The sequence below is a fragment of the Natrix helvetica genome, assembly GCF_964273705.1.
Source record: "Natrix helvetica genome assembly, chromosome: 3".
Taxonomy (NCBI): Eukaryota; Metazoa; Chordata; class Lepidosauria; order Squamata; family Natricidae; genus Natrix; species Natrix helvetica.
Window position 1 is genome coordinate 153,815,594 of NC_138549.1, and position 11,855 is coordinate 153,827,448.

The following is an 11,855-nucleotide window of genomic DNA, read 5'->3' on the forward strand; positions in this document are numbered from 1 at the left end:
ACATGGCATCCTAAATACCAAGAAGCTAAATACTCAGCCAAGTTGCAGAACAAAATATTTTTAAGGCAACGGATGTGGTTTTACTTTATCTGATAGCAGCCTGTGTGCTAATGTTACACACTTATGCAACAGGGAATGAAAGAAGTCAGCACAAAAAACACCCCAACAAAATTAACTGGCAGCAATGTAATCGATGCAAACCAAAATTTATGTCAGCGTTATTTACATCAGTCTAACGTGACACTTGGAAGCAGGAATATATGAAATGATGTACTACGTATCAACAGAATTGATGAACATTTGTTTGTAAGCAAATAATTTCCAATGCCAGTTTTGGGGATGAGTGTGATCATTTTTATATCCCAGATCTTTCATATCTTTGTCTTAAAATTTGGCCTGTCAATACATTTAGCCAAATAAAGATTAAATTTAACCTTTAATGTAATCATCACACGTAGGGCAATCGTCAGATGACCGTGATGAAGTGCAATCCACCGTGCTTTAGCCAGATAGCTGTTTGCCAGAATAAAATTCACTGCCCCTATTGACAGGCCCTCCTCTTCTGTCACAGTAACACAGTTGGCAAGTGGTGCCGTCCTCCCTTTTAATATCAGGCAAGCTAAAGAAAGCATTGCCTGTTGGCAGAAAGCAACTAATCATTCATTCTCCCTAATTGGGCAAGTGTAGGTGGGTTCTTGGCAAAAATTGTGAAAATATTGTTTTAATACTGGAGCATTTTTTAAAAAAAAAATCAAACCATTTTATTGTGAGCTAGGTAGGAGACAAAAACAATGTCGTAAGGACAAAGCATTAAAAATAGGGGTAGGTTGCAGTTGTAGCTACAAGTGTAATTTTTTTTTGGGCAGCTAGGGACCTTCAATGGCAGGCCTAGTAGCAGGGCAGCAATGCAAATGTGCACGCCTAATACAGGTAATCCTCGAGTTAAAATGGTTCATTTAGTGACCGTTCAAGGTGACACTGAAAAAAGTGACTTATAACCGGTTTTCGCGTTCACCACCCTTGCAGCATCCCTATTGTCACGTGATCAAAATTCAAATGTTTGGCAACTGGTTTATACTTATGACATTGTTGTCCCAAAGTCATGCCATCACCTTTTGTGACCTTCTGGCAAGCAAAGTCAGAAAGCCAGATTCACTTAACAACCAGGTTACTAACGTATCAACGGCAGGGATTCATTTAACAACTGTGGCAAAAAAAGGTCATAAACTGGGGCAAAACGCACGTAACAAATGTCTCACTTAACAATAGAACTTTGGGGCTCCATTGTGGTCTTAAGTCAAGGACTAACTGTACTTTGTGCTAGTTTGGGCAGGAAGGATATTTCAAGGGTATTTAGGGAGTTCTAGTTTATGTATTTTAAGACTACAGATTGCTGAAAAGTTCTTCTGTTAAATTTTGGCAATGTAATCCTAACAGGCTTTGGCATTTATAAAATACAGAAGAGATTTGGGGCATGTATACAGGCCAGAGGCTATCTTTAAAGAGATAGATTAGGTGTGTGTGTGTGTGTGTGTGTGTGTGTGTGTGTGTTTGTATATTCCAACTGTTTTCAGCTTTACAACTTCTGCTACAGTTTTGTACTCACTGAAAATCTAGTTCTGAAATTTAGAGATTGGAAGCAAAAGAGTTTGGGGAGATGTGTCAATATAAATATACACAGTGCTTCTCAATTTGTTCATCAGACAGTTAAGATCCCAGCCACTGAATTCTTCAGAATCCATACAAAATAAAGAATAAATAAAAATGGGTTAAGGGTAAAAAAAAAAAGAATGCAGCAACTTTTTGAAATTCTGTGATTTCATAATCCAAAGGAATCTAGCAGCCCTGGATTCAACTCAGATTCAAAGATGCAAAGCAGAACACTGTCAACTAACTGCCAAGCCAAGAAAGAAGCATTTTATAATGCATTCTTGTAAAATTGTGTTAATGCATGGAGCTAAAATTGCATTATATTCCACAGCTCAAGAAAGAAGCTGCACAGCTTTCTTGCAGGGAATATGGCGACTTCCTGGGGGAACTCAGAAAATGTTGTATACTGTAACATTTAGGCTGCCCTCTCCTACTCCCACCCCACCCCCACCCCTCTTGCTCCCCCTTTTAACCCACAGAAGTAAAATAAAAGTGTTGGGATCTGCCCGACAAAGCAAATAAAAAAGGGGCCTTTTGTATCTGCAAGAAGACCCCCACCCAGCAGAGGGGAAAAGGTCTCCAGGCACACACACAGAGAAACCTTTCCCTTCACTGCTATATGGCCACATGCTAGACTTCTAAGAAAAGAATTTTTTTTTTAAAAAAAAATCTGCAATTAACACAGCCTGATTTATAGGCAAGTCTATAGCATCGAATATAGAAAAGGATTTTTTCACATTACTACGGGAGCCTGGAAGTCCTTGGAAAACTCTTGACTCCCTACTCATTGAATTGGGCTCTTTGCTCCTTCGGCGTTATTTATGGAGACAACGAGAAACAAAATCTGGGGCTTGTATGGTAAATGTTTAACCAGGGGGCCCAGCCCCAAACGCAAAACACCAACTCCTTCGTTCATCCCTGTGGTATTTTGTTGTCACAAGACGAGAAAAGCTTTCTGGTGGTGTGTATAGCTTTCTGGCATTGCGTTAACATCTATGCTTTTTTTCTCTCCCCAAAGCTGTTTCCTTTGTTCCCAATTTCAAGCATTGTGATAAAAAGGACGAGTTTCTAGATAATCTTGAGGAAGGAGCTTCCACAAGCTAAGTCTGCTTCCTACCAAGTTGAGGGCAATGTCACATTCTCATGTATTAAACCAGGCAGCATAATATAAGCATTAGTGGTGTACTTGGGCAATTTTTAACAATGGACTTGGTGTCCTAAGATGCTTTTCCAAAAGGCAAATGGACTTTCTTGGGGTTTTTTTCTTTGAAAAAGTTGAAAACCAAAGAAGTCCAGTTGCCTTTTTAAAAAGCACCTTTGAGTCAACTTTGACCTGGATGATTGAGAATCAGTGGACAGACAATGGTTCTCAAGATCTCATGAAATTCAGGCAATTTATAATTCCAAATTGAGCTTCGTGTTCTGTGAAAAGTGCTCCAGAGCAGGGGTCACCAACCTTTCGGACCTCAGGGACAACTAAATTCATAATTTTAAAACCCGCGGACCCCTAATATGATTTTTTTAAAGATAAATAGTATTTACTACAATATAAAAAATGTAAATAATTTTTCTGCAGACCACCAAAATTTTCTCACAGATCACCAGTGGTCCACAGACCACTAGTTGATGATCTCTGCTCCAGAGAAGAGGGGAAAAAGAGAAGTTTTCCAGCCTCTCTTTCCTAAATTAGACCATCAGCCCTCAAAAGAGTTAAGTACTGATAGTGGGTTTTGAAAAAGCTGTCTCGAACGGTGTCTACTGTTTTCTGTGGAATACACAGAACATAAAAAAGTGTCCTTGAAGAACTGGTCTGGTCAATACTTTACAGCTCCAGTCAGTTCAGACCTGGACAGTAATCTCCGCCGCAGCTGCATGTCCCGAATGCTGTAAATAAATTGCTCAAGCAGAGCTTCTTCTAAATCGGCGAATTCACAATGTACCGCCGATGCCCAGAGGGAAGCGATGTAGTGATTTACGGATTGGTCTTCGTGCTGCACGCACTGGCGAAATGTGTGACGCCAGGAAAAACGGGATGGCGCAGGGGCATAGTGCCCCTTCAATTTGTTTAAAAGGACTTCCCAATTGACAGCGTGAACAGGGGTGGGCGCGACTAGTGCACGGGCGGTCGCGAACATTTCAAGCCTGCAGGAGCTCAAAAAAAATTCCTCTTTTTCTGTCAGGTGAGAGAGCTGCCAAATCCTGCGCCTGAAGAAAACATTCAAAAAGCTCTAAGCGTCCCATGACTCGCGGTCAGGGCTGTATTCAGCGAACAAATGTGTGGTCGAGAATCCCGCCATCCTCGTCGCCAATGCTTTGTTCGCTAAAGCTGAGGTAAGACAAACGCCATGTTGTGATTAAACTCTTTACTAACAAATCAATACTAGTAACAACAAGCCACAACAGGGGCTGTCTGACACCTATTTATATGACAGCTGTCAGGCAGCAGCCAATCTGCTGCAATTTCCGTGCCTGCCAACAGGGGCGCTTGAACCAATCAGGGAAGTCCCAGCTTGTTCTGCCCGACTCGGGTCGTAAGTCCGAGGACTTGACAAGAACTAGTGGCAAATAACCTGATCTGCGAACAACAAAACTCTCTTCTTCAATAACCAGAATATGACGGATGATTGTCTAGGCAGGGCAGAACCATGATGGTGGAGTAACAAGTGCTTTTTATAGAAGAACATTCCACTGAAATAAAACATCAATAACTTGAAGCCAAAAGCCACTTTAATTGACAGTTTTGGAAGATTACATACTCTTAATGTCTACTAAAGAAATCCAAGATTTCAATTGCTATTGCTCCTTCCAACAGCCACATTCTTTTCAGCCAACAGTAATACTACTGAATTCATGTATTTCACTTATAGAAAATATGTATAATATTTTGCTTTGTACATGGTGGAATAAGTCATGATTTAAACTACTGGAGTCACACAGTACTTTAAGCCAAAGCATACCACATGATATTGTAACAATGTACTGTGCAAATCAGAGGAACACAAAAAATAAAAATAAAAGGAAGAAATATATAACTTGCAATCTTCATTAGGCACAGCCATTCATTTTAATTTTACCCCATCTTTTTTCAGGTTCTTACAGAAAAATGAGGGATTATACAAAAACTTTATCCAATTTTATGCAGTTAATATTTTTTCTGAGAAAAACACATATTTAAAATATTCTTATCCCACATTAAAATTATCTGATTAACAAAATGTGTAAGTTTTCCATTCTTCTTACATGTTTATATAGTTTTTATCCTGTATAATAAATTGTTATTTATGTGTTTACTGTTCTTGCTTTTATGGTTTTGTTGATTGCTGGATTTATCAAATCTGTGAAACTGCAACTGTTTCCCCACAATCTTAATAGTTTCATTATAGATTAAAGATAATTATATAAATGATTCAAAGAAAATGGGAAGATAATATCAAAACAGGGGCTATACACTGCCATATTATCTATAATCATACTGTGATGAAATTGTATTCAATTGTCATAAATCAGCCTCTGATGAAAACGATCGGGGAGAATTGCCTTCTGCACTAGCTTGGGTGGTGTACTAAAACTGTAAACTGGAAAGCATACACTAAAAATACTATATTGGATTGTAAGTTACTGAACAGTAAAAGATTTATCGTTACAATTGATATCACTTTAAAAGATTTTCAGTATAACAAATACTAAATTTAAGAGCCAGTTTGGTGCAGTGGTTAAGACATCAGCTAGAAACCAGGAGAATTCATTATTATTATTATTATTATTATTATTATTATTATTATTATTATTATTATTATTATTATTATTATTATTAATAATAATAATAATATACACATATACACATACACACACACACACACACACAAACATATATATTTGTATGTATGCATGTATGTATTGTGTCACAACCCCTGGTATGCCCAAATATGGGAGGGAGCACACTGCTTCCCTTTTCTGTCTTTCAGCTCACTCCAGGAGACCATCCAGGCAGAAAACCATCTTTTATGTTGCCTTTGTTACATTTGTGTTGCATTTGTGCTGATAAATACCTATTTCATACCTATGACATACCTATTTCCCTGGCTTAGCTGATAAAGGAGGAGAGCCTGTGGCTTAGTGCTAATACATCTGCTTAATATGTAATACAGCCCAGGTTCGATTCCCAGTAAGGGTATGGCTAGCTAATGAGAGCTAAATAGTATGTATGTATGTGTGTTCCAGCATAACTCTGGAGCGCCTTGAGCAATTTCAACCAAACCTGATACACAGATGACTTACCCACTGGAAACAAATACGGGAGGGGGGGACACCTCTGGGTTGTCTGTGTCTCTGTCTGTATGTTCCAGCATAACTCTAGAATGCCTGGCCCATTGAAGAAAGCAAGTGTGGCGCCCTAGAGCAGCAATTGTTTGTGATATCAGTTGCTTCGCAGCTTCCTCTGGAAAGCCAGCCGTGACATTCACCTTCCAGTGGACCAATGGGGAAGTGTTTGGTGGATTTGGGGCAATTACCAGGATCGTAGAGAGGGCGGGAAAGAGGAGCACATGCGAGGGGGAAGGGAAGGGGCAGGGATGATGGGCATGGGAGTAGAGGGGAGAAAGGCCCCTCTCAATGGCTCCCTGTCAGACAAACACTTCGACATCTATAAATGCCCAGGCAACTCCTGGTTACCAGCTAGTATAGTATATATTAGAGTATTCAATAAAAAGAGTGTAAGATAAAATTAATATTGTATTACAAACTACTTTGAAATCCATTTGTTAGATTTGCTTAAGAGTAGCCAAAATTTTATACACAGAATTTCAAAATATTAGGCCATGGTTTCCACAAACCTGATCCAATTTAAAGCACGCAAAGAACAGAGCCTCTTACAGAATTTATAAAGATTCAGGGATTTTCATGCTGATATTTATGGTCCTTCAAACAACTTGATCTCTTTTTGGCCTTTAAATAAGGTAACAGTAAACTCACCCTTGAGTGGAGTATGATTCATGATGACTACATAGGCGCATGTAATTTTCTGGACTCAATATAGAAATAACCTGTCAATGCCTTCTCCTCTGCAGTGCTTTATTGACTCTCCAGCCTATCCCAAATATCCTGGAATTTCCTGGTGGTCTCCCATCCTAACTAAAAATTAGGTCCAGTCCAGCTTTCTAGCTTAGCTTTTTGAGATCAGACAGATCAGACAGCCAAGTGTCATGACCTGCAGCAAATTAAAAAAAATAATAGTGGGAGGGAGGAAGGAACAATGAAAATGAACGCAATAGGAAAAGATGGCTAGCATTTTAATGACTAAACTTTGCACCTGACTTGTTATGGCTTTAAAAGAACCCACTGTAGAAGCTCTACCAATAGTTGGTCTGAACAGAACCAGACTGTGTATCAATGCAAACATTTCATTCCTTAAAATTATTCCTTCAAGATGGCTTGCTTTTGCAGGACATATTGTTAATTGCAGTTGAGCCAAATTAATCCAAGTACACTGTTGTTGCTAATGAAGAGGCTTTACAAACTAACACCATTATAGATGTTTTTAGGCAGTGCTCAAAGCTAAATGTTTGTTCCCACAGTTTCAGGAGAGCATGAGGACAGAGTTAGCCACAAAGCAATTGGGTGCAAAGACAGAAGAAATGTTTCGGAATGCTGATGAGTTTCAACTGCCACGGCTGCAAAACTAAAAGGGAAGTGCTAATCTAGCCAAGAAATAAAAATTAGCCTGACATGGATACAAATAGCTTGACTAATCCAATAAAAATACATAAGTAATCCAAAATTCAAGCAACAAAGAAAAGTTTCTAGGAAGACTACAAGGGTGCCTGGAATTACTTTTAAAATAAAAGGCAAGAGAGTCTCAACTTAAGTCAAGATTTATTGCTGAAAAAGTCGCCCAAGTCTAAAACATGCACCCCAAACGTCTCTTGGGAGAGAACAAAGTGGGGGTGGGGGGAGAAAGCGCTTTTAAAACAACCCTTCAGACAAGAAAGGGTTTTATCACCCAGTTTAAAAAACAAATTTAAAAAATCCATTAGTAATACTATATCACTGTTGCTTGCAAAGGGCTCCCCCTTACGCCCAACCAGGCACCTGATGAACTATGGTAAGACCAATCAACTGCGTGTAAACATCTTGAAGCCTTCTGGATCTTGAAAGGGGTGATTTAAAAACCACACCAAGCCTCTCGGCATCAAGGGCCAGTTTTCCCACCATGAGGCAAACGCTGCCCCTCCTCTACCACCCACTTAGAAGCCCACCAGTAGCAGTTCTCAAACGCCCCGTACGCCGGCTGCGAATTCTGCCAAGAGCCTTAAAGATTGGGGGGGGGGGGGGGGTTCAAGGAAAGCCACATGATGGATGAGCAGTGTTGACATCCCAGCTTGCAAACCATCCCCGGCCCCGCTCAACCCAAGCCCCGACGACGGGCCTTTGCCAAGCCCTCTTCAACTTCTGAAGGCGACACCCTCTGCCACACAGAATCCCAACACCTTTTTTTCATCCCTAGGGAGACCAAAGTACGCTTTAACCAGCCGCAGGAACCGAGCACGGTGTCCTCAGCTGCCCCTCCAGCCCACTTGCCCTTTGGCCAAGTTGGCCGCTTCCAAGCCCTACAGGTGATGCCGCCCGGTAACAACGGGAGCAGGGCGCACCCAATCTGGCGAGAGGGTCGACTCAACCCCCCCCCCCGCCTCCCTTTCCCCCAGCGGACTGGATACGGATTCGTCTCCGCATCGCCTTCCAGAGACAAGTCTGGCGCGACTACACCGGCGCCGGCCAACTTCGCAGCTCGTTTCGCAAGGCGGCGAGAGTCTCCCCAGGGCTGGCACCTCCACGTTCCCCGCAGCGGTGCCCCTCGCCGCAGCCGCCCTTCCTCTTCCTCGCCTGCCCCCCAATGACCCTCTCCCCCACGACCCTCTCCGGAGCCCCGGCGCTTACCGACTGCAAGAAGCGCAGGGTGCCCACGTAGTCCCGTTCGGTGCCCAGGATCTCGTTGAGGACGCAGAGGCGAAGGCGCAGCTGGCGGTCCGTATCCTTAGCCGGTTCCGAGGGGGGAGCGCCGGGGCCAGGGGCCGCTGCCGTTGTCGCCGCCGCCGCCACCGACGGACTTCCAGTCACCGACTGCACTTCCATGGTTCCTTTGCCTGCCTCACCTTCCCGAAGAACCGTCCCGACCGCGCTCTCCTCACTCCGCGGCCGGCTTTAGGCGCCCTCCATCCCCCAGAGGCGCACGCCAAACGCACCCAAAGGACGAGTCGCTCTGCTCCCTCGCTCGCCTTAGCAGCCGCCAGCAGGAGCGCCGCGCTGGGACATGGCGAGGAGGAAGAGGAGGAGGCGACGGCGACGGCTAACGAAGAGCGGAGCGCGAAGACCGCTTGAATGGAGAGAAGCGAGCAGGCAGGGAGTGGAAGGGCGCGAGGGGGGCGTGACCGGAGAGGAGAGGAGGGTGGGCTGCGGGCCCGGAGGCGGGGGCGGCGCTCAGAAGTGAAGGCGGCGGGACCAGCCCAAAACAGAAGTCTGGGCGGCGAGGAGAGTGGCGAGAGGCCGGAACAAAGAAGAGCGGCGGCCGGGAAAGAGCTGCAGACGCGGGGAAGATGCGGGGATTTTTTACGATCCGGTGCAAACAAAAAAAGCTTTGGCGGGCCTTTGCCCTTCCGACCCAAGGAGGAAGTCGCCTTGCAAACGTGTTTGCGCTCGGTTTCTCGTGCAGCTATTTGCCTCACCCACCTACACCCTCCTTCCATACACACACACACGAGCAAATTTTATTTATTTATTTTATTTAATTAGTCAACATGTACAAGGTAACAGATATTAGTATAGACGTAGACATGATCGCATGAGATTGGTATAAAGAGTTGGATATAAATAAATATACCATGGCCATGAACAGATAAAGCGAGTATATATCAATGGGGGCAGTAGGACAGGGACTGTAGGCACGCTGGTGCGCTTATGCACGCCCCCTTAGGAACCTTTTAGAAAACGCGTGAGGTCCACGGTGGACAGTTTAAGGTTAAAGATATGAGGGGGTTGAGTTTGAATCGAATTGAGTTGAGTTTGAATTGTTGGTCGACAGGGATACAAAACGCGGCACAAAATTCTACACTTTTTGCCTGCTTTGCCGAATGAGAGGAAAGCCTTCCCTGGCGGGATATTTGCACGTGTGCGTGCTTGTTGCACGTGCCTGCTTTTCTGCGCGGTTGGGGTTGTCTTTCGCTGCACGGAAGTCTGGTTCGGCAAAGGCTTGCAATGGAGAAGCAGCGACTGGATACTTTGCAAGCCAGCCGGCCAGCCTTAAGATCTAGGAGTCCCACCATTTTTTTTCTACCTGCAAGCAACGGGCAAAATCCATCTGGCGTGCAACCCTCGAATTCGGGAAGTGTTTAACGCCCGCGGAAATTGTGAGAAATTGAGGCACAAAAGTGTAATTCAAGGATGCTGCTGCTTTGAGATCCTTGACGCTCAAGAGTTAGATCAAGCAAAGATTTTGGGCTCGTTTGTTTTAACAAAACCAACCTACAAACTTAAGCTCCACTGAAATGAAGCTGAGAGAGTATATCACAAATGGGCTTTTATACTCTGATCAGTATGAGTGCTCTAAAACAGTTTCCAGGGCATAAAACCCTCTCATTAAGCACTTCATTAAGTGCCGAACATGTCAAGGTAATGGCCACAATCATATAATTGAAGGTCCAGCTTTTTAAATGTACAGGAACTAATATCATTTTTAATTTAAAAAAAACTCAGCGGTTGTCCCTGCTTTAATGGTAATAATGCTACCCTGTTTCCCCAAAAATAAAACCTCCCCAGATAATAAGCCCTGCCGGAAAATATTGCAACACAACAGCAGCCATGAGGTGACCATGTCGCCGCCTCCTGCACCTCAAAAATAATAAGACTTCCCCAGAAATAAGGCCGAGTGCTTATTTCAGGGGTCAAAAGAAAATAAGACCCTGTCTTATTTTCGGGAAAACATAGTATGTGATAAGGTGACTTGGAAGCGCATTATTTTCATTTTCTGAGCCGATTTAAGTTAGATAATTTCAAAAGAAGATGGGAGGGGAAGGAGCAAAAATGCAGAAATCCAAATGATCCCACATTCTTTATTCCTACAATCCCTGTCTACACTAGTTAGCAAGTGCCCACATTACTATGATGACATTGCAACAGGCACAAGTTCCAGGACCGGTCATGAGTGTCCTTTTTCAGTACTATCTAACTTCGATCTGTCGCCGAATGAGTGGTCAATAAGCAAGGACTACCTGTATTGCTCTCATTTCTTCTTGTTTTCTCCTGTTTTTATCTTTCCATGATAAATATAGGAAACATATTGTGTATTTATAGTGCACAAATTTGATGAACAAACAAATATGTACATCCTAGTACAGTATGGATGTCTCCAGCTGGGTTATCTCTAGGAAAGGCAGTTTGGTCTAGTGCAGTGATGGCTAACCTTTTCAGTGCCAAAGTGCGCACGTGCACACATCCATAATGCAATGCATGTGCGACCCCACCTCATGCCCTGCTCCCTCCCGTATGCACACATGAAGCCCCTGCATGCACTTTTCCCCTGTGTATGCGTGTGACCATCCCGCAGGCATACATGACCCCCTGTGGGCGAACCCCCTACACATGCACCCCGCCTGCGTATGTGTCTTCCACATGCACCCGCCCCCCACATGCGCAGCAGACACCCAAAAACCAGCTGGCCGGCAGGAGGTGCGCACACATGCACGGCGGAGCTAAGCTCTGTGTGCCACCTGTGGCATGCATGCCATAGGTTTGCCATCACGGGTCTAGTGGCTAAGGCATCAGGGTGGAAAGTAGCAGACCTTGAGTTCAGGTCCCACCTTAGGCATGACTGCCGCCTGGATGACTTGGTCCGGTCATTCTCTGTTTTCCCAACCGACCTCACAGGGTTGTTGTTATGGGGAAAATAGGAGGAAATTGTGTTGTGTATGTTTGCTGCCTTGAGTTACATAAAGTCAATCAGTCAATCTCAAATGCAGCATTCTATGTTTTACTCTCCTGAAGTGCTTCCAATTAATCAATCTCTGTGTGGAATTTTGAAACCATGGGAAGAACGTACTCCCTCTGGGGAGTGACATATTTCTAGGCTGGATCCCTGCCATATCTTCTGATGCAGATTTATGTCACTCCCTGGGACAAGTGGCTTTTGGTAGTATCTCCTCACTTGGTGTTACACT

General features: G+C 43.7%; 1 protein-coding gene across 2 annotated transcripts in view; it reads right to left on the minus strand.

Annotated features, from left to right (window-relative positions):
- PREX1 (phosphatidylinositol-3,4,5-trisphosphate dependent Rac exchange factor 1) overlaps window positions 1-8,995 on the minus strand; it is a 258,200-nt gene extending 249,205 nt beyond the window's left edge. The window contains exon 1 of one of the 2 annotated variants that reach the window (XM_081947018.1): window positions 8,584-8,995. In XM_081947018.1, the coding sequence (XP_081803144.1) occupies window positions 8,584-8,778 (195 nt within the window). In that variant the 5' untranslated portion in view covers window positions 8,779-8,995. The remainder of the gene's footprint in view (window positions 1-8,583) is intronic. The other variant, XM_081947019.1, reaches the window with a different exon arrangement.
- Window positions 8,996-11,855: the final 2,860 nt, after the last annotated feature.